The following is a 24021-nucleotide window of genomic DNA, read 5'->3' as shown; positions in this document are numbered from 1 at the left end:
CAGCCTTTGTGAAACTTTATGTTAGTACATTTTTTTATTTTTTTTTTCACACATGTTGTACTTCAGGTATAAATTTATCGCTCCTGGTATATGTCCGTGTCAAACAACATGCCAATATGTGTTCAGTAACATCTCCTGAGTGCAGTGATATGCCCCATGCATGGGTTTGTTGGTTTATTTGGGAGGTAAAAGGCCGCCTTTGTGAGGTGTGTATTTTTATGCCATTTAGACATCTGATCCTACTGCCCCCATGTCCCATATTTGGGACATCTTTGAACCCGGTCAATTCAATTTACCCCATCCACTCATGCATTTTTTAATATGAGACACCCTATGGGCATTTGTAATGCCAATATTTTAACTCTTTCCATGCTGGAATTTTTGTAAAGATAAAGAATTTTAGGACTTGCTTATTAAATTATTTTATTTTTTGGTGACAGTGGGGATTTTTACATGTTACCATATTATTTTTATTTTTTTTTAAACATTTTTGAACAATTTTTTTTTTTTTACTAATCACTCATTAGTGCAGGAGGAGCTTGAGAGTTCTCAAGAGGGTCTGGATAGACCCTCTATGAACTCAAATCTATTGTTGATGCCATGCTGTGAATGACGGCAACGTCATTTACAGGATGGCACTTGTGGTTGCTCCTCGGAGCAATCACATGGCGTTCAGGGTAGGGGGGTAGTGTTACTGACATGCCTCGATATCGAGGCATGTCAGCAACACAGTTTATGCTTAGGAAGCGATTCCGATCGCTTCCTATGCTGTTTCAGCCGGGCGCCATTTTTCTTCCGCGGAGGGCTTTCCTTCCCGGATCCACGGTCAGCTATTTAACGGCAGCCCGTACATGTACGGACATTGTCGTTATATCGTTGCACGGCAACCCTGTACATGTACGTGGATTGTCGTTAAGGGGATAATACACCCTAACTCCCTGTAGGTTGTAAGCAGTTATGAACAAGGCCCCCCTCACCTGTGTCAGATTGTTATATTATATACTACTTATTATGTCCTGTCTACCCATTGTAAAATCCCTCACTAAAATAAAACTGGACATTTAAGCACATCAGAGAATATCACCCAATCAATTTTTATTTTGGGATTTTGATGATTATGCAGCTATGTCATACACTTTGATCTCCTGCAGCATGCAGCAATTGAACTGTCACATTGCTTACCTTCATTTCGATTTGTTTGCTGTCAGAATTCTGAAAAAGTAGTTTTACTCTTGTTTTTCCATCATCAGAAGATCCCTTTAGCTGGGAGAATTTAAACCGCCAAATTATATTCTGTGACAGACAATAAAATATATAAGCACTCATTGCTATTCTTGTGTGTCTTAAACAATACACATCTCTCATTCAATACACAATGTTGTCATAGGAATTACATTTGAACATATGAAGCAAATGTATTTATTATAAATGGAAACATTTTAGAATCACGTAAGTGGAAAAGATAGTGTTTGCATTTAGCATTATACTGTGTGGCTCAGCCAGCCACAGGACAAATCTTGCTTTAAACAAAATAGCTAGGAGAAGTGTCTTTAAAATTAACAGACCAAAGTCTCTTAGAGATGCAGTTCTAAATATTTTGTTTAAAAGTAACAAGTAGTATCATAAAAAAATAACTAGAGGGAAGCCTTGTATCGCTATAGTAGCCTCAATTTGAAAACTGGAGCAGTTTTGAATTTGTTCTTAATAGAACCATCTCAGTAGGATATTTAGTGTGTTTTAGTTGCCGCTGCACCAGAAGATGGTGCAGGAAAGGTGCTTCTATTATAACTCATAGGCATAAATGGATTGATAAAATTCAGGGGGGGTAGAAGGTTATGGCCCATGTTAAAGATTTTGGACCGCTGCCTGATGTTTCCTTTCACTGCCAATTTTATAGTCGATAAAGATGCTTGTCTTGGCAGATGTGTCCATGCCCGTTCAAAGCTTTTTTTTCCCAAAATCATTTTCTAAACTCAATCAAGATTCATATTAAGTTTCTCTTAAACCAGGCAATTCAGATGCTTGGAAACAGAACAGCTGGCTGTGCTAGTGAAGCATGGTTACCTGACTGCAGTGCTGTAGTTGCAACTAACTTCCCACATGCCATGACACAGCCACAGTAAGTTGAAATAAAGAAGAAGAGGAGGTATTGAGGAGAGGGAGCTGGATAAGAGGTTATTTTTTATATAGTTTAAGAATTTGAATTTGGATTCAATTTGATTTGAGGCCCTATTTTGTTTACTTGCTGCATGCTACAGGAAGGTGTACAAACACTGACATCAGACTAGTTACTATGAGCTATGTTGAGTGCTAGTTTAATTGTTGTATAATATTACCATATGATTTTAGATCAGATGATTAGATGTAGTCTTTTGCATTCTTAATACAAAGCACATACAGTTATAGAAATTGCATCGGCTGAATTAGAATTGTCAACAAAGAGATATTGATTTACTAAAAGAATCAAGATGGAACATTGGAGCCAATTGGCAACTTATTTCACTAACTTTGGGCCTATGCTTTACCTGGATTGATTGAGATGTATAAGCTTTCCTTTTTAAAATGACAAAAATCGAAGGCCCCACTGGAGCTTTACGACTGGAAATGAGTAATACTCAGTATAAGGCAAAGCAAAACAATTATACAGATTACACAATTCATTTCAGTTTATACAAAATGTTGTCATGTGTGTAAATAGACTGAACCTCATATGCACTTTACGAAACACGCATGGCACCCGTAAAAAGTAACATCAGCTGATTATTAAAAACACATGAAATAACAGAGGCAAGTAAAAAATAGCCAATGTCTGATATATATATATATATATTTTATTTTTATATTTTAAACCCTTTCATGATTTTTGGGCAGGGTTAGTAATAATAGGTAAGGTCAGTTTCTCCTAATAAGGCCCTGGGCAAAACAGACACCATGGCCTAGTTCCAATTAAAACTGGGTTTTATAGAGACACATGCAATGCATACTCACAGCACAGTTACATGTGTCTGTATTCAAAAAATGAAAGGGGCAGTTTACATCACACTAAGCAGGAAGTCTCTAATACCTAAGAAACAAAGACACATCCTAGCACAGGAAGTACAACCTGGTTGCACTGCAGAGAGGAAATGTCCACAGAGCAAACCACTTGAGGTTGTTGAATCAGTTTTACCTAATTCTGCCAGTGTTTTCTCTTCCTCTAATCACACCCTGATACACAAGGGTCAGCTAGGTAACTGAAAAGGCAATCAGTAAAAAGGGGCAGGTACATATGGGCACTTGAGAATGTTTGGGCCCTTGGCAGCTGCCCTTTTGTCCTGTTGTACAGACAGCCCTAGGTAGGGCTTGTGGGTAACACAACATCTTTCTAGTTTAGGGTCAAAGAACTGTTTTGGTTAATACCTACACCCGTTTTTAATGCGCTCGACATGTACAGCTGCAGGGATATAAACTCTTTCGAAATAACCTCAATTTCTGCAAATATCGGTCATTAATCTGATCTGATCTTCAACAACAATATAAATTACAATAACAGTATGCTTCATCTAATAATACACCAACAATTATACATTGCCATGCCTTTATTGAACACATATAGATAATAAATATTCACAGTGCAGGGTGGACAAAATATGCGGTTCCCTAATCTTATGATTTCTCCAAAATCTGAGCGGATTTAGGAGTCAGATAACCTGGAGTCCAGTCAATGAGAAAAGATTACAGCTGTTAGAGCTGCTATGCCTATAAAAAGACACTTCAAAGCTTGAGTTTGCCATTCACAAGAAGCATTACCTGATGCTTCAAACAAAATAGATCTCTGAAGACTTTAGATTAAGAATTATTGACTAGATGGTCATCAGTCACGGTAAGACACACTGTCTATGAATGGAGACTGTTCAGCACTGTTGCAGCTCATCGTATGAGTTGGCCTCCTGCAAAAGCACATTGCAGAGTGTTCAATGAGGTGAAGACTTGCAGAAATATCTGGAACATGTTATGATCAATGCCAATGAGTCTAATATGCATAAAATAATGAACAAGAATTGGGTTACTGGAAGGACAGGACAGCGTGGAGGAAGCCACTGCTGTCCAAAAAAACCCACACTGCTGCACATCTGCAAAAGAGCACCTGGATGTTCCACAATGCACCCGGAATAATATTTGGTGGACAAATAAAATCAGCCTTGAGTTTTTGAAAGGAATACACAACACTGTGTGGTGAAAAAACAGCACAGCAAACCAACATCAAAACTTTGTCCCAACTATACTGTATGGAGGAGGGGCTGCCTTACTGTCTCTGGAACTGGGTAGTTTACCATCATTGATTAAGCTTATCAAGGGATTTAGCAGAAAAAGGTAAGGTCATCTGTTTGCCAATTGAAGGTCAACAGAAGTTGGGTGATGCAATAGGACAACGAGAGGAGCAAATTAACAAGAGAATGGTTTCAACAATATACTTCTACTAACAATAGAAAGCACACATACTTAAGTGGTCCAATCACAGTCCTGACCTCAACTCGACTCAGATGCTATGGCATATGACCTCAATAGTGCAATTCACACCAGATGTTCCATGAATATTGCTGAATTGAAACAGTTTTGTAAAGAATTGTCAAAAATTCCTCCAGACCATTATGCAGGTCTGATCCACAACTACAGAAAATGTTTAGCTGAAATTATTGCTGCCAAACGAGGGTCAATTAGTTATAAAGTTCAATGGTTCACATACTATTTTTATACTGCACTGTGAATGTTTACAGAGTGTGTTCAATACAAATATGAAAACATATAATAGTTTGTGTGGTCTTAGTTGAAGAATACTATGTTTGTTGGAGATTACATTTAATGACTAAAGAAAGCAGGAATTCAGGTGATTCTAAAAGGTTAACATAGTTTTTCCTGCAGCTGTATTTCTTGCTGCAGGAAAATAAGTACGAAGCAGAGTACCAAATGGTTTTCATAATTATAACCATAATCTTTGCACTAAACATCAAAATATGTAATACTTATATGTATTTTACATGATTTATTTATTAAAAATACAATGAAAGCATGGAGATTAGAAGTTACATTTTCTTAATTTTTACCTTAGATGTGCTGTCAAAACAAGTAAATCCAGAAACAAAGTCCACAGTAAAACATACAGCAACTCCTTGGTTATTACACATGTATGTTTTGGACTAAAGGGATAAAAATGATACACAAAATTAAATACTTTAATTAAATTACTTAATACTTTAATAAAAAAATAATTATTTCACTATATTGTACTATCAGTATCATATGCAACAAACTGCACCAAGCTATTTAAGATATTTGGGAAAACAAGTAAAATATTTAAGATATGTATATTTGTATAATTTCATTAGCTATTACTATAAAATATTTCTGCACATGATTATGATTATTTTTCTTTAGAACAATTAAAATTCTAGCCATATGTTTCTTAAAACAAAAACTATGAAAAAGATGAATTGCAAATGTTAATTATAAATATAAAAAATGCTATACATCATGAAAAATAAGAAACCAGGGGTGTTAAACTCTGGGCCTCAAGGACCAAAAACAAATCCAGGTTTCAGTAAATCATTGCTTTCAACACAAGTGAATTCATCATTTCCAGCCATTTTGCTTGAACCGCCAGTGCCCATGGTGACATATTTAGAAAATCTGGCTCATTTGTAGTCCCCAGGGCCTGGAGTTTGACACCCCTGCAATAAACTAAAAAAATTAGATGTTGTCCATTATACAACAACAAACAGACATAAATGTTAAAATAAAGAACAATATATCCATTGGTTCTACTTATTATCATCCAGATAACATACAACATATACAAATATAACCAACTGATATACAACTCATTAATAATATCTTAATCATCAAGTGCAAATCAATCTAACGTTTAAAATATGCAATAATAAAACATCAATCATTGTTAAGTATTGTAAAAATAGGTTTGGAGTTAAAAGTGCCAAGATACTTGTCAGCACTGGCAATTTTTTTTTCCCCATTGAAAATCAAGGAATTTGAATTGCTTCAGCCTGACATTTACAAAGAGGGCTCCCTACATGTATTTGTCACTTAAAAGTCACTCAAGCCATTTTATATACAGTCAGGGCCGGCCCTACCATGGAGCAGAGTGGGGCAATTGCTCCAGGCGGCACTTTTGAAGGGGCGGCAAGCCCCTTTTTTTTTTTAAAGTGGAAGAGAGAGAGGGCGCCGAGTGGTTTTCGCTTACCAAGTTGTCAGTACCCACTCGGTGCCCCTCTCTCTCCTCTGCGAGCCCTCTAGCTCAGTCTCAGTGCCGGCTTGTAATGCTGAGAGCCGGAAGATAACGTCATTTCTGGCGCTCAGCATTACAAGCCGGCACTGAGACCGAGCAGGGAGACTCGCCGCAGGACTGCTGAAAGGTAAGTACAAAGGGGGGTGGTAGGGTAGATAATAGGGAGGGAGAGGAAGGGTAGATAATAGGGAGGCAGAGGAAGGGTAGATAATAGAGAGGAAGAGTAGATAATGTGGGGGAGCAGCAGAGGAAGGGTAGATAATGGGTGGGGGGGTGGCATTATGTCTTGGGCCGGCCCTGTATACAGCACATATATCTTCAGTAGATATAAAAGGATAGCAAAAGTAAGTCAATGCAGCTAGAAGGATCTTCATTAATAAGAAACTCCCATTTTAGAACTAAAGCTACAAAATAACAATTTTACATACAATACTTTTTCAGGTAGGGTTTCCTAAATTAAACAAAAACACTGTCAACTATCAAAGTAAGACATTGTTAACACACAACCTCACCGCTTGGCAACTTGACAACTTCCATCAATTGATGCCACCATTAAATGAATAAATGCTACATACTGTATACATCATATATAGTATGTGTATAGTATACATTTTAACCAATAACATGTTAAATACAGCAACAGCAATAAATTGCACTTCTTCAAAATTTGCTGGGGGTGCCATTGACTCCCAATCAGCAATTTCCAAAGTCATCCAGTGGCAATCTGAAAACCAAAATAACATACAAAAAAAATGTGCTTTAACCGGCAGAATGTTTAATGCACAAAAGCCTGCCAAGTAAAACAAATCCATCTGTTTTGCACAGATTTAATTTGGCAAGAATTATTTTAGCAAGATTGTAGCAGTGTCTTTTAGCTATGACCAGGGGCAAAAAAACAAGAATAAGGGAGAAGTTTATCAGAACAAGTTTTAGTAAGTTTTAGCAAGTTTTAGTACCTCTGCTTTCTATAAACACAACTCCTGGATATATAGCATTCACACTGACCACACGATATTCAAATGTTGTAGATAATATACATTTTTGGAATTAAGCAATTATTTTAAACTAGTATCAAAACATGGAGTGGGTTTTGTAGGAGACCACCATCCAGCCTATGAAATAGCTTAACCATCTCAAAGACAAGATGTTAGTCACAGGTCAGGCTTGCCTACAAAATCATATAAATCTTTTAGTAGAGAGAAGCAGCATGTTTTAATAGAGATTTAAACCACTAATGCAATTTTTTCAGGTCCTTTTTGGGGGGGGGAAATATGCCATGTAATTTATTATGATAATCATTTATCTGATGTGTTGCATAAGAAACTGTAGAAAAAGTACAAGACTTCTGTAAGTGAACATTAAAATGTATTCACTGAACAAGGATTTTTTTTGGAAAGATCTAAATATGACAAAAAAGAGATTGTTGAGAGGCACTAGAAAATTTATATAACAGCAAAGCACTACGGGGCTCAACACCTATAAAGAGCCGGGATCTCGATGATGCAGCCCTCTTGTCACTTCCTGCTGGTGTGAGTATTTTTTACTTTATATACTTATTTTTCTTTACATTTTTGTACTGAATAAATAACATGATTTTGCTTATTTTAGTGTGTGCACCTTCTTTTTTCTATTTTTAACAAATACATATGAAGCAATAAAATATATTGTTACATTATATGTTTTTTTACGCACTATATTTTAGACTGCTCATTTCAGTCACTTCTCTCTCTCTCTCTCTCTCTCTCTCTATATATATATGTATATATACCTATATATATGTATATATACATATATATATACTGGTAAGTAGTCTTAGATTTTAGGATTAGTTTTATAAATTCCTTTTTTTATACATGTAATTTCTACAATTGTTTTGTTTTAATTTGTAAGAGACTAATACAATATTACATATTGACATCAATACCACAAGTTTCATGTATTTCTAGTCTATTTGTCACAATATGACAATTTTATTTATAGGTCATTTCTAAAATGAAAATATTTCAGCTGGAAAATTATTTTAAAGATGCAAAAGCTTATAGTGGGATTTACAAACAGCTTGGAGACATGTATGCACATTTTAGTTATTCTAGGAGAGTGTGGCTATTAGGTAGAATACTAAGTGTACTCTGTGCTGTTATTTAAATGTTTAAGATTTACGACATTCATAATATGACTATAATGTATTATATCAAGGGAGTTGGTGCCGCATGAGCTCATAAATGTGCTACAATAATGTGACTAATTGCCTACAAAGTGTTCTGAGTTCTGCTATCTAAGCACATTTATAGCATAATGAAATATGCAGTTTCAACCAACGACTGTCAAATTAACCTACACAAAAAGTTTGTATTAAGTGTACATCCAAGCCAGTAGTAGTCCTCTTCTTTAAAGCAAACTCCGCTTCCTTTTCTTAAGTTTTATTTAGGACACTGCCAATAAACTGACAAAGGTCCTGTAAAGCATATGTGCACAAAAGTGTAAAATCTAAACAAAGTGTATATTAATGCTGTTCTTTTAAACATCATTGGAATCATTTTTAGTGCCACAATATTTACATTTTATATGAATTTCTTTTTTTTCCCTGGTTATTGATTGAAATAGTCTTAATTAAAAAAACGTCACCTTCCTTAAAGGTTATGTACATATGGGTTTGTATACCTATATGAGCTTGTTTGACATCCCATTCCAAAACCATGGCCACTAATATGGAGTTGACCCCCCCCCCGACTTTTGTGGCTATAACAGACTCTGAGTGTGTCTGAGGGAATGTGTGCTCATTCAACAGAAAAGTGCCTTCCCCAAACTGGTGTCACCAAGTTGTAAGAATACAATTATTTAAAATGTCTTTGTATATTGTAGCATTAACATTACCTTTCAGTGGAACTAAGCAGAGTAGACCAAACCTTAAAGAATAACTCAGGTCATTATCCCTCCTCCACCAAACTTTACAGTAGGCACTTTACATTCCGGTAGGGAGCATTCTATAAGCATCCGACAAACTCAGATTCATCAGTTAGTGAACCGTATTCATCATTCCAGAGGACATGTTTCCACTATTCCAGAGTACAGTGGCAGTGTGCTTTACAACACTCGAGCTAATGCTTGGCATTGGGCATAGTGATCTTAATATTAAGGTGCCAGAAGTTCTGAGATATGGGCATCTACAGGCAGAAACTTACCCATCTCCCAGAATGACTCCCTTTCACAAGAAGGAAAAACAGGACAAAGTGTCTACCTGGATCCCATAATGAATGTGATGTTTGAAAGATGACGGCTAAAATGAAAGGGCTTGATGATTTATAAGGGGAAACAGGTAAATTTTTACATTTGCTCAATAATAGAACATTTTCTAGTTTGTATATTATTCCTAGAGCTAAGGAAGTATCTCTCAGTGTGGAAATTAAATTGTATATATTAAAACAGGATGTAAAGATGCTTCTGCAGATAAATGGAAAAGCAGCAGAATAAATTTGAAATCCTATCAAACCCAATCAATTTATTTTTCCAGTTTTATAATAAAACACTCAAGGGTATAGGACTCAGATGATAAAAGTGATGTAATATGTCCACACGGTAAAAATCTTAAGCAAATGAATGGAAGTAATATTCTCAATCTAGGAAAAAAAATTCTTAAATCAACCTGTACCTGCATTTAAAATTATAAAGTGTGCATTTTTCATGTAGATAGGCTTCTGTGTACACTTTAATCATTGCATGTTATATTTAAACTCATTTTAAAAACTGTGTGTACATAGCTTGAAGATTTCAATATGCATATTTAAAGATGCCATGAAATCCTTCAAAGTATTTTAGTACTTCCAAAAATAACAGTTTAGATCCCAAACATGAAGTCAACAAAATATTCTGCCTTTCATATATTTATAATTCTTTAGTTGAATTTGCATACCTCAATTAACAACTATTTTTTTAACTTCATGTTTTATGAAGTTTTATGTTTTTTAGTTCCTTTTTAATATGTGTTTAAATATTCTAAAACTTTTCAGGTAGTATTATTGATCAGGAAGATATTTTGTACCTTTCTGCTAATGTCCCAAGATCCTGTACACCTATATACCATTTATATCTGGGTGGCATTAGAGAAATCAGGACAGTTGCTTTAGAAGAAAGGGTACCTGGAACTTTTTATAAGCTGTGTCTGCAATTGTGCTAAAGCATTGTGTTGCCAAAGTTGTTAGATATATTCCTTTACTTGCTACATTAAAAGGTCATTACTTTCATTAACACCATGATATCGTTCAAATTTCGTAAGGTAATAGGGGGTCAAAAAAATATCAGAAGTCTCACAAGTGTGTAGGCAAAAAACAGCCAGAATTACATGATTACTTCATTATATATTCATTGAAAGGAAACTAATCAGCAAGGACATTCATTTATATGTAAATGAGCATATATTCAGTTATTAGAACCTGTGGTGGGACTTACTAAGAGCCTCTTCAGAAACGTGCATTAATCAATATTTTCTAAACTGTACCCCTACTGTTTGATGGTGACGATGTGGAAAGTCCCATATTTCAATAAAATCCAGTAACACCGATGGCAGCCTTAAATACCCATCAGGTTGCATAATCTACATAACCTCATCAAGTTAATGATGTTTGAGGTTGGTATGTACTCAAGCCTAGGTGCAACTATAGAACTGGACCAACCCCTCAGACTTGTGTCCCTAGGCATAGTCAGCTCAGTAGTATATACTGTATAATTTGTATGTACAGATCGGGTATATGGGATTATATCATCAAGGTCCATTGGTAATAAGGGTAAGCTCAAGTACATTTGTTGCTTGCAATGCTTCAATGAATGTTTTTTCTAAGAAAATTTGGGTTAACACTAGAGCGTGATGTAAAAACTTGCCATATCTGAAAACCTTGTCCTTGTCGACATATACTTCACCGGTGTTCTGATGTACAAATGTTACTACACATGTTGGTACCACGAAGGAAACCATGGCAGCAGATGGAAAAACAGCTTTTCAGGATTAGACAATTATTTAAATAATTCCACTTGCAATACCTCTTTATACTTACTCCTGTTCGTTGAACCTCTGTGAATATTGCTCTTTGGAATGCTCTTTCCCATGTAGGCAATTCACAGCCCAATTCAGTGCTAAAATAATGACTTTTCCCATGTCCCACCAATACATTGAAACAATACGGCCGCTGATCATCCAGTTGTTCATTTTGATTAAGATTGAGGTGCAAGTTTTCTTGAATCCAGATTTCATCAGCTGGCCAAACCTGACAAAAACATTAAAAAGTAATAAAACAATTGTTAAAATTATTCAGAACTACACATATGCAATTACTAAATAGTCAAGATTTTTTTTTCTCTTTTCTCTGCATTTAGCTCACCACTAAACATTTCAAATGACCAAAGAGAAATATTTTTATTAGGTATGAATAAGGGCAAGCACTTACCAAAGCTTTTTATGTGGCTTTGTGACCAACTAATAACTGTTTAACTAACTGAACAAAACATGTAGAAAAATAATGATATATATGTTATCCAAACTTATTTTATAACTCTGTTTTGTCAATATACTTATTATTTAAAGGGGCACTCTCTTAGAGGGGTCCCTATACATTTTTATGTGGTCCATTTGGCAAATGCATTTGTGCCCCCCCCCTCCCAGCTCAATGCCCTGTAGGAGGTGCATTCAGCAGAACACATTTTCCAGCATGTGAAGAACTCACCTCCAGCCAACTCAAGAGCAGGTTTTGGTGAACGCTGCATGTAGTGGAAAGTCCCTGGACCCGAGTGTGCATGTGTGGAATGTCCTCCCATTGAATTGAACACTTTCCTGCCACTGGGTGAAAGCTTCAAGCATCTTCAGTGGCAAGAAACATCAGGCCATGGAGAAAGCGGGCAGCTTTTGCAGTAGGACTACAACTTCTATGTTAAAGGAAGTGCTTTATTTTTAAGTTTTACTTTTAATTTTGGAAGAATGTTTAAAGTACTCAGAGTATTAAACTTTATTATATATACTGTCTGTCTCTATTTTTTTCTTTTTTATATAATTATATAATATATATTATATATTGAAGAATATCTAAATGGAAAGTATTGTTTATTTTTCTTTTTAGATGTGCGTGAAACTGTAGAATGCTGCTGTTTTTCTCAGTGGGGGCAATTGCCAGGTTGCCCCATCCTAGATCAACCCATGCTGTTTTGTTTTTAACAAAGAATCTGTATTTGTTTTGGCAGAATAAAAGCCTATATTTTTGTTTATCAACTTGGCTTCAAGTCTCCTTCCCTGTTGAGATCCTTTACAGTGACTTTGGGAGAAAAAAGAGGGACAAAAAAACACCTGATAGGTCTAATAATCGAAAACACCAGAAAAAAGTTAATATTAATGTTGCAACGCAATGCATGAGTTAGAAAGGTTATTGTTCATATATTATTGAGATAAAAATCTGTTGGACACAAATTTATTTTTCAAACTGTATTTTTTTCATCAAATAATGCAAAATCAGGTCTCTTACTGGCGCTCTGACACGCTGCAAGAGCATAACAGCATATCATGTAGCCACATGTATCCATAGTTGCACATACGTCATTTATTGGTCCCTGGCCTCAAAGTTTAAAGGCCAATTTTAATCCCCAGTCACGTGAAAAATACTTTAAAAAGACAAGTATCATTGGGCACTTCCCATAGAGAGTGTGTAATGGGATTGATTTAATGACCGGACTTAAGTGAAATTTGCAAAAACTGCCATAAAAACACTGCAGTAAGGAATTAAATTAATTGACTAAAGTGCAAACAATGGCCATACATTTAACAGTATGAACACACAGACAATACTACATTCAAACCATTGAAAACCCTCCCCTGAAAATATTCTTTGAGGTGTGCAGTTTGTATGAAGACTAAAATGGATAATCTTTTTTATGTACATTTTAGGCCATGAAAATTTACACTAGACCTGAATAAACTCAATGTAGACACCATACAAGAAAGAATAAAACACATTGCAAATGTGTAAACAACAATGACCTTGAGTAAGGACATATAACCATAACATGTGGTTAACCACCAATCAGATGGAAAGAAAGATGCAAAAAATTTTGTTTGGAGCAGTTGGCTAAGTGCCCAGTAGACTTGTGCATTCATATTTTGCAGACTTTTGCCTAATTTGTGAATTTAAATGAATTTCTGTAAACAAGGAGGAACTCCCACTGGAACAAATTTAAATGGATGAGACACTACCAAATATTTGTTGGAAATGTGTTCATTTATTTGTCTGTTTTAGCTGGATTTCTTTCCTTTCTTTAATTGTTTGGAACCTTGTCCAGATTATTTTCTGGGAACTTGTCCAACAGTTAATTATCACCTGTTACATTTTATTGGAGTCATAAAAGCTAAAAAAAGTAATGTAACTGTGTATAGGTTAGTAAACATTTGTATAAGGTATGATCCCTGTGCATTGTGTAACGCCCCTGAAAATGTGTCTGAATCATTTTTGGCACATTTGCACATGTCTAAAATATTATTGTGATACACACAGGACTGTCCTGCACCACCATTTTATTTTTCTCTTCTGCTAGCAAGCAAGTACACACAGTGCAGATGTAGTTGTGCTTGTTGTTGGCCTGTATTTAATGCTACCTTCCATTAGGTATACTTAATTACTTTATTATTACTATTTTATATAGTGGATGGATTATGAAGGTAATGGATAAATGCTAGATTTCTAGATTTTAGGTCTCTCTTGCAGCCTGATTGTATATAAACCTGATGTTTCAGACAGATGCAAATGTCAGAGACATATCTCACAATGAAACTGTTATTTCCCTTTTGGTATCAGGTAACTTTGAAGTTGACACATGCAAATACTTAACCTTCATTAATATTTTTTGAACTTCTCTACTTATATTTGTAGAATATCTCATGACTACTGCTGAACTATACATGAATAATTAAAGTCTATTATGGCCTCATTGGCAATACTTATTTATTCTGTCAGGCAGGTTAAAATGTCCACACAAAAAAATGTGCCTTGCCCCATTCAAGGACAGTCCAAGTCTATTGAGGTAGACAGCATTTGCCGCACTAATGCACTTCCCTCACCTAAATAGTTCCCTACACAGGTGTTTCTGTTTGGACAGAAATCTGAGTGCCCCCTCCCACATGGTGAAGACTGAACCACATGAGCATAGGTTACTGGAGCTATCCCTCTTCTCTAAGAGTGGCTTCATGCTACGAGGGAATTACCTGCATGAAGTATTGGTGCTAACCATATGTGGGGGACCAGCTAAGCCCAGACAACCTTTAATATGTTAGAAGCAGGCAGGGAGTAGGGAAAAAAACAGGTGGTGTGTGGCTATGGTAAAAGCACATTTCCCTGTCTGGGGAAAGAAGAAGACTCCGGGAGAGCAGACCTATATCTGGAAACCCCATGTGAAACCTGGACAGCTCTCAGCTGCGCACATCAGCTCCTGTTTAGTGTTGTGGGTAAGCCAAAGGGTAAGGAGCCATGTGATTCTGATAAAGGAAACTCTGCAGAACAATGGGAGATGAGGAGAGTGGGAATGTTAGATCCCTTGACTCATTAACACCCTTTTAGGTGATTCCATCTTGTAAGTATCCACAACTTATTTGAACCACATACCTTGCTAATCTTAAACAGGACCTCACAGAGGTTATACATTTTGTCAGCTCGTACCCAGTCCAATGTGCTAACCTGAAAAATATAATATATTTAACAATATTTTCAATATTTTATTGCAATGAGTACACATTTTCAGATACATCACATGTGTTAATAAAATAAGAGTATAATTAGTTTGTCAATGATTCACTCAAAAATCAACCTTGCAGTCGTTTTACAAGTATTACATGTGTTTAACACGTCATATACACATCTATATCTATTGACCTGATCTGTCTAGAGTTATTTACAAATTATTATTTTTTGCATTGCAGACTAATATATACTTGGGAAGTAAGTTTAAATACATTCATATCTCATGTTGATCTTAAATTAATATTTTTATTGCAAGAGAACAAATGCATCATTAGCATCGCTGAAGAGGGTAATATGAGACTGTGTGAAATAAAGCAGCAACTCATCAATGAAACTCAGTCGCAATTCCACCAGTCAGTGATGGAGACGTGTGCTGTAGCCAGCGGTTTAACACACCGTTGTATACCAATGTTTTCTTTGAAAATGCTTTGAAGCATAGAGCACAGCACAATGTAAGCACAAAGAGGTTTACCCCACTGAGAACTTCATTACACAAAGAACAAATGACAGTCAGGTGCCTTATTGATGACAGCTGTTTAATGCGTAGGTGCTTATTCAAAGCTCTTAAAATGTTTCTGTCATCAGTGACTTATGCCCATTCATGTTCACACATTAAAAATCCACCTCACCCTGTGGAACATTCTATTATTTTATAAAAAAAAAATGTATTCTACTAAAAACCCTTATTATTATTAGTTATTTTGCCAATACTTTCTGCAGAAGTATATAGAAACAATGAAAATAAAAGAAAATATGAATTAAACGTAAAGGAAATATTAAGAAGTGTCAAGCATCTTCTGTAACGTAAGAAATGTCTGTTTTATAATGACATTAAGTGTCAGATTATTAAAATATATTCCATTTTATAAATAATTATTGTTTGAAACAAGGCAACATTTAAACGTATTTTCTCCACCAAATTGAGAGGCCCCGCTATAGGGTTTTTGATGCCTTTGATGCCTATATCTTTTGTATTGTGACAAACATTCATGTCCCTTAATTTGGTACCCTGGTTTTGCAAATTTAAACAAAAGGACCAATAACAATTACAATTGTAATACAATGAATAGTTTGAAGAAACGTTTTTCCCACAGGAAGCAGCAGATGCATTAACATTTTTTTGGAATGCTTTTGATTGTATAAAGCCTTCATTTGGCATATGTAAAACAAGATAAATATATAATGTGCTTTTGTTTGAGGTACATCTTTAAAACAGTCACACAAGTGATAGCCCCACATACTGTAAAGCTTATGGTCTAAATGAAAACTAATTCTGTAGATTTGTCTTCGTCTGTCAATTCTCGTTTTGTCAGACCCTTCAAATGTATGTATTTTAAGACGTTCTGCATAAAGTATACAAATAAAAGATAATAACATAAGAATGCCAAAGAACAAAGACTACATGAAAAAAAACCAATACAATTCAAGGGACATGTCCTACTAAATGTTGGACCTATTTCATACAAAGGATTTAGTCATAGTTTATCGATGGGAAATTTGATTTTAGTATGCTTAAAAGCATTCTGTTGCTTTAGCTGCCTGTCTTACTAGTGATTGATAATGGCAGTAGTCCTTTTCATATGATAGCAAGTGACCTCCTGCTCTTAAGTTAATGGGAATACCAAAACAACCATGTTTGTTAATTTAAACTCGTGTATTCTATAAAATGAAAAATATTAGGCAGCATTCCTTCATACGTTTTGAAAGATTTATTTTTTTCTAAAACATGTTACTTGTTATTAATATGATCTTTGTTTATTGTGGCAAAGTTAGAGAGGCTTTCTATGTTAGTAGCAGGTTGGAGCGCTCTCTATTCCCAGCATGAAAGTGTTAATAGATGGAAGTTAGCCCTTGGAGGCATAAGGACAGCAGGAAGAGAGGCAGTTAAGAGTTAGGCCCCTAGACTCTAAGAAAAGGCACGGTTTAAAGAGACTTTTGTGTTTAAGTTGCTGTGAACTACTTGGTTTATGACTGGGAACTAGATTAGCTGGCCAGTTGGTTAGTTAGGGAATATTTTTCTAGATAGTCTCAAAGATGGAGTAGGGTTTGTTTTTTGTTTTGTTTATCACTGTAAAGCACAGCACCATGTACCTTAAAGAAAAGCCACAATAAACCACATTTTACTTTTATTCTGATGTTTATATTTGGAGTTTCTTGTCAATAACCAGGCGATCCTGCCATATTATTTACAGTGGCTTATATAGGTGTTAAACTTAATAGTACTGATTTTATATCATCATACAGGTATAAATGCAGTGAAGTATTCTGGCATACGTCAACTTAAAACCAAACTGCTTCAGCGTCTCACATCTTCTTGTTCATCTTTTTGTTCTTCTACCTCCTCTGTTCTCTCTTCTTTCTTTGCCCGCATCCCTGAGCACATGTTCTCTCCACTGATTAGGGTCGGGTGGAGGACGTCACCAGAAATTCCGTCATTTTGCCCTATGATAACTTAATGTAAATGTCTGCTGAAATGACGGAGCTTCTGGTGACGTCCTTTCCCCCGACTGGAGGATCGGGGGAGAGGATGCCCTTGGAAGCTCCAATATTTTAGCGGAAGTTGGCAGGGAGGTTATGCCCCTAGAGACGCGGACAAATTAAGAAGAGAAAATAGATAATAGAGACAATATAAGAGAGGAGAAAAAGAGGATGCAGAACAAGAAGGTGTGAGTCATGGAAGTGGGGCTGCGAGACATGGAAGAGGAAGTAGAAGCAGAGAAGCTAGGGGAACATGAGAGAGAGAGAGTGAACGAAAAAGAGAGCGTTAGAGAGTAAGAGTCTGAGAGAGTGAGAGTAAATGCGGGTGATAGCCAATGAACTTTGTTTTTTAATTTAAAATTAACCCTGATCTTTGCCCGAAAAATGGTCAGAAAAAGGAATTTTTTGTTCAAAAATGAATGGGCCGAAAACGAACCAAAACATTTTTCAGAATCGTTTTTTGCCTTAATGTAAACCTGCCTTTAAAATCAATTTTGGCACTTTAAGCATACATATACACATTTATTTTTTCTATTGCTTATTAAACCTATATATATATATCAAAATTAAACCTAATATCTTACTGGTGGTGTCTTGAAAATGTAGAATGATGAACCTTTTAGTACCAGAAACTTGAATTTATAAACATGTGTTCCATCAGATCCTTCTACCTTTTCACTCACCCACCCCATGTGTACAATCTGTATAGAGAACATAAATAAAACAGGTTAGTGTTAATCAGGTTCGTGTAAGCACTTCCAATAACATAATCTATATTATACAGCAACATTTTTAATGTTTGGACTCTTGGGTAACAATATTGATGGAGCTATAGCAGACAGTAGTTTGGCACATACATTACTAAGTCAGGAGAAGCAACAGAGGGTTTTTTAACAAAGAATAAATATTATGAGATATGATCAGATCTTTTCACAACATTGGTTACATGCAATTTGTCAGAAGATTTGTCTGTAATGGCTAACTCGCATGAGTTAAACTAAACTCTAACACGCAGATTTACTATTGCTAACTTGTGTTCACTTACATACACTTGGGAGCTTGAGAGTTGTGTGTATGGGAAACACCATTTATTTGGCTGCCAAATGCTACAAGTAATCATACATTCTGCAAATATTTATTGGCAGTACTGATCTAAACCTGACCATTTGGGCTCCACCTGCTTACAAGGTTCAATGAATAGATACGACTCACAGATAAGAAGATGGCAGGAGTCTCAGACAGGGGCTGGTAGACGTTAGGAGTCTGAAAATTGTCAGACGGTAGCTGTGTGGGAACTGGTGGATGGCTGGAGTGTGGGAACTGGCAGATGGCGGGAGTTTAGGAACTGGCAGATGGTAGGAGGCTGGGAACTGGCAGACTGCATGAGTTTGGAAACTGGCAGATGGCAGGAATGGGACCTGGCAGACAGCAGGAGTCGGGAACTGGCAGACGGCAGGAGTTTGGAAATTGGCAGACGGCAGGAGTCGCGAACTGGTAAGGATGTCAGGACCATGGGGAGGCAAAAACTACAGCAACCCTAAAGCTACCTGGTGGTAACATTACCTGCCATATGCAGGGTTGCTAGTTCAAATAATGTGCTTCCTAACACATTTTTGTGGGGTCCTAGCCCTACCATTTTTATGTTCAGCACCTCATAATATATAACATCATGCTGTCAGCACCATCATAACCCACAGCCTTTTAACAAGATGCTCACTTATGCTGAAGATGCTTTGCCTCACTGACACAAATATGTTGACCACTCACAGCTATGGCAAGGCAAATTTAAACACAATGAGGAGCACTCAATCACACATATCACTCTTAGCACACATATTATTCATAATCAAATGACACATCACACACCTTAGCCACACACTGCACTTTGCCATGCAGGCACTAAAGCATGACATGTGAGCTCACCTTCTTTCTATGTAGCTTCCCTTACCCAGCATCACATACCTGAATATAAAAATATATAGAAAAAACAAAATACTGTCTGCGCTTCTCACCCTAATAAAGTTGGCAACAAATATATAAACATAATATAAATGAGAGGTTTTGGTTATATGAATTGGCCAAAGCATAATTAAGCTCACCCGCCACGTCAAGGCACACTCTCAATAGGGTGAGATCCTACTCTCACCTCCTACATAGTGGGCACACAAAGCAGTGTATACGGCTACCAAAACCTTATTAATGTGTTGGGGGAGGTACAATTAAACCTCCTCCCATTTAACCCCTGGACAGCAAGCTGCAACCAGACTGATGAGGAGCCAACAACCTCAAATATGTGCAAACAGGGAAAAGAAAAAATGTCGGTGCGCTAAGCTAGTCTCAGGCTCAAATAATACAAATGTATAATATGAGGCCTACCAAACAGTGTGAGCATGCTGCAAATACAGTGTGTTGGCTGTACAATGTTTGTATTATTTGAGCCTGAGACTAGCTTAGCGCACCGACATTTTTATCTAACGCCGAATGCAATAACACAAGCATAGTATGTGAGAGTTCAGGCAGTAGTGGATGGAGCGTTTTTTGATCCCGTTCCAAAAGCAACTTACGCCAAGTTTTTCTATCACATGGTTAACCTGCCTCAATCATCCTCGATGTTTAATAAAAATTGCTATTGATAGCGAGAATAAAATGGCTATTTATAACTTTTAACAAAAACAGTAAATACTGCACATGTACATGACTTCATAGGTCTTGAATTGTACCTCCCCCAACACATTAATAAGGTTTTGGTAGCAGTATACACTGCTTTGTGTGCCCACTATGTAGGAGGTGAGAGTAGGTTCTCACCCTATTGAGAGTGTGCCTTGACGTGGCGGGTGAGCTTAATTATGCTTTGGCCAATTCATATAACCAAAACCTCTCATTTATATTATGTTTATATATTTGTTGCCAACTTTATTAGGGTGAGAAGCGCAGACAGTATTTTGTTTTTTGTATACATTGTACAGCCAACACACTGTATTTGCAGCATGCTCACACTGTTTGGTAGGCCTCATATTATACATTTGTATTATTTGAGCCTGAGACTAGCTTAGCGCACCGACATTTTTTCCTTTTCCCTTTTTTTCTTTTCCCTATAAAAATATATAGTGCAGCCTTTTGTAAAACTAGTATGTACTTAAGTGAAAGGGGTGAGAGTCAAGCCCTCCTTACCATGCACCTTGTTGCTACCATGTTATTTTGGGTAAATATGGAAACACGAGTGGGTATGCATTCCACATGCTTGTTGTCCTGTTCACTACTCACCCCTAAATGTCATCTGTTCAGTCTCAGAATGTTGTACATGATAGTGGAGAGGATTGTGAGAAAGCACATGCATCCCACCCATTAGCCACGTTTGTAGTTTTTAACATAATGTCGACACAGGGATAACAGGGTTGAAATTTATTTTTTTTTCCATACATTCCCTATTGGCTAGTACAATGTATAGGTGAAAAGTTGCCTTCTACAAAGTGGAGGCAACTTTTTCAATTAAAAGGAGCACTTTCAATCCTAGAGGACAAGAGATCTGGAGGCTCAACTGAAAGAAAATATGATGGATATAAAAGGAATGCCTTTTCTCTCTAGGGTTTTTCCCAGCAGGGGACATTGGTAATATTCATGAGATTTCCAGATATCACTCCTTAAAATTATTTTTTTGGGGATCGCTGGATTCAAAACAAAATTAAATAATAATATATTATAATATATAATTATATTTGAGTTATTTTTAAACATCTTGGAATAATGAACTTGAAAAGAGAAAAAATAATATATTTTTTTTAATATAATTTCTTTGCAATTAACTACCTGTTTCAATGTTATGTTAAACTTTTTGAAAGCTGTCACTTGCTGATTATCTTTCCTAATGCTTAATTACAGCATCCTGAAATTTATACATATTTCATTTAAACTGACAATATTTTGAATAAATACATTTATATGACTGTCATTCCCTTCAGAATGAAAGGTATTTAAATATGCAACATTCTGTTGTAATTGCAGTCCAAATGTAATAAACATACAGGTGTTCCCATATTGTGTTTCCAGCTTAACATTACTTGACAGGTTTTAGAATATTTTAACACGAAAGACAACCGACAGATCGAGTATATCAGAACAACAGCATTCTTCTGTTTTTTAATACTGAGAGTTCTCAATAAGAAGAATAAATTGATGCACTCAATGCTTATAAGAACTCTACAAAACTGTCCATTGACTGGAGAAAATAAAAATGAATTCCACTTGTAAGAAATAGTTTTCTGTGTTTACTAGCTTTTCTTTTCTGTGCCAGCTATAAATCATGTTACTGAGATTTAAGAAGCTGTTTACAAAGCAGCCAACCAGAAGAGGAGGTCAACCGCGCTTTGGGTTACAACATCTTCTCCACAGAGGAGACAAGAGATGCAGGTGCAAATCTTTTCTTTTAAATATCTTTAAACGTGCCACATGATTGTGTCTTTTACCACAACATAAAAGTAGTATTTTGAAGAATGTTTCGGGTACAGTTATTTTAAAAACATGTAAATTGCATAAGCAGGAGATCTTATAAGTTAACTGAACAGGAAATTACATGTTCAGACACTGAATGGCAATGACTGGTGGATGGACTTTTACTGGACATTTAATTGGCAAGCTGAAACATCTTTTCTTACAGGTTGCCTGTAATAATAATAGTTTTTCTCAACCCACCTGACATCCAAATGGTACAAAGGAAACATACATTTTGTCACAGAATTAAGTAATCGACCCATCATCCATTATTCTCTGCCTCCATCATTGGTAATATTTTTTTTTCTAATATATAAAGTGCACACACATTTAGAGTACACTCAAATTTAGCTTACATCTAGGGACAATTAGGTGATTCCTTGCAATAGTGACTTGTAATTTTTCACAATACAACAAAACTATTTTTGTTCTGTAAGAAATGTTAACTTTATTGTATTTTTCAAAGGAAAAGGTAATCTGATTTGTGCAATATGAAATACTAGTATATAGCCTGTCACAGACGCCTATTGAAGGGCTCTTGGAGGCTGGTGGTGATTGTTTCCTCAATAAAGTTAGTTCAGTTAGTTCTGTTTTACCCCTACACTAAGTCTTGGCTAGTGCTTGGGGTAATATGAAGGGTTAATCCCTTGAGAAATTAAGCTTTCAGTGACAAGGAAGATCTCTACGGCGGAGCTACTCAGTACAAGTACGGGTGTCCATCACAAAGCCTTTTCATTTTTTTTCCTAACATTTATTTTAGCCACCTTTACATATGTTGCTTGCTTCTATGAAAACTATAGGGATTGGAGACAAGTGCAATAATCTTTAGCTGAACACATGCTGGCCTAAGGACCTGTCACATTCTGATAGCGATAAAACAGTAGACCCATTGACCTTTGATTATTCACATAGAGGCTAGATCTTCGAAGAAGCAAAGATGAAGTTCGATAGGTCATTGCCCCTGATGTTAAAAAAAATGAATGCAGCAAACTGTAAATGGTGCTCTGTTTATACAAAACAAGCAGGATTCTTTTTTTGGTATAAAAATCTATACAGACTTGAATGTCCAGTGCTGATTCCATTTTGCACATCAAAATAATATTTTGTTATATATGCTAATAAAGTATTGCTTAAAACATTATTACTTATATTTCTACACAAATCCCTTTGTTCCTCCCCTAATAACTCTCTTGTAATGTTTGGTTCATTTTAATGGTTCACATTATAGTGGCATGTTCATAAACAGAATGTTATAAGACTTAAATATGTCAATAATATATTCTTTTTTGAGATGTTATAGTTAGATAAACATCTATCAATAGGGTCACAAAGCCCCACTAAAAGTCTTGGTAAATTATTATTACATTTATTTGTGGAGCACCAGGAGATTCTGTAGTACTATTACAATAGGGGGACAGTGCCAAATAATAATATACAAGAGTTACAATAAAATGAACACAAGTTAAGACATACTGGTATAGACAAAGAATAAGGCTTACAATCTTTTAGGAGGTTGAGGAAGAATGAGACACCTTGGACGAGGATGATTTGATTGTAGTAAAGGCCAAGTAAGTGGCATGGAGAACTTAAAAGTAGGGATAATTAATGGCTTCCTTCGAGATGCAGGTTGAATAGGAAAGTGAGTGGACAGAAGAAAAATCGAAATCAGGGCCTTTTCTAAACTATTTTGTATAACTGGCACGAAGAGACAGGAAAGTATCACATATGACCCCACGGTGAAACAGAGGCTGCTCGCACAGTGTGCGCAAGCAGCTAGAGGAAAAGCTGCAGGAGCGGTGAGAGGTAAGTGGGGGCGGGAGGTGGGATGTGTGTATATGTGTTAGCATGCATATATATATATATATATATATATATTATATTTATGTATATATATATATATATATATATATATATATATGGATGTGTACTTGTGTGTGAACATGCAAGTGTACTTTTATGTGTGAGCATGGGTATGTAATTGTGTAAGTGGGGTGAGATGTGTGAGTG

General features: G+C 36.0%; 1 protein-coding gene across 1 annotated transcript in view; it reads right to left on the bottom strand.

Annotated features, from left to right (window-relative positions):
* LOC149278227 (gamma-2-syntrophin-like) overlaps positions 1–24021 on the bottom strand; it is a 93635-nt gene that overhangs the window by 13458 nt on the left and 56156 nt on the right. Inside the window, exons 13-17 of the mRNA XM_089502173.1 lie at positions 18111–18227; positions 14914–14985; positions 11332–11541; positions 5085–5177; positions 1183–1293 (exon numbers count right to left, since the gene is read on the bottom strand). Of these exons, the coding sequence (XP_089358299.1) occupies positions 1183–1293; positions 5085–5177; positions 11332–11541; positions 14914–14985; positions 18111–18227 (603 nt within the window). The remainder of the gene's footprint in view (positions 1–1182; positions 1294–5084; positions 5178–11331; positions 11542–14913; positions 14986–18110; positions 18228–24021) is intronic.

The sequence above is a fragment of the Sceloporus occidentalis genome, unplaced genomic scaffold (genome assembly GCF_023333645.1).
Source record: "Sceloporus occidentalis isolate IW3139 unplaced genomic scaffold, rSceOcc1.0.p SCAF_197, whole genome shotgun sequence".
NCBI classification, from domain to species: Eukaryota; Metazoa; Chordata; class Lepidosauria; order Squamata; family Phrynosomatidae; genus Sceloporus; species Sceloporus occidentalis.
The sequence above is the reverse complement of the archived record's forward strand: the minus strand, read 5'-3'. Positions and strand labels throughout refer to the sequence as shown.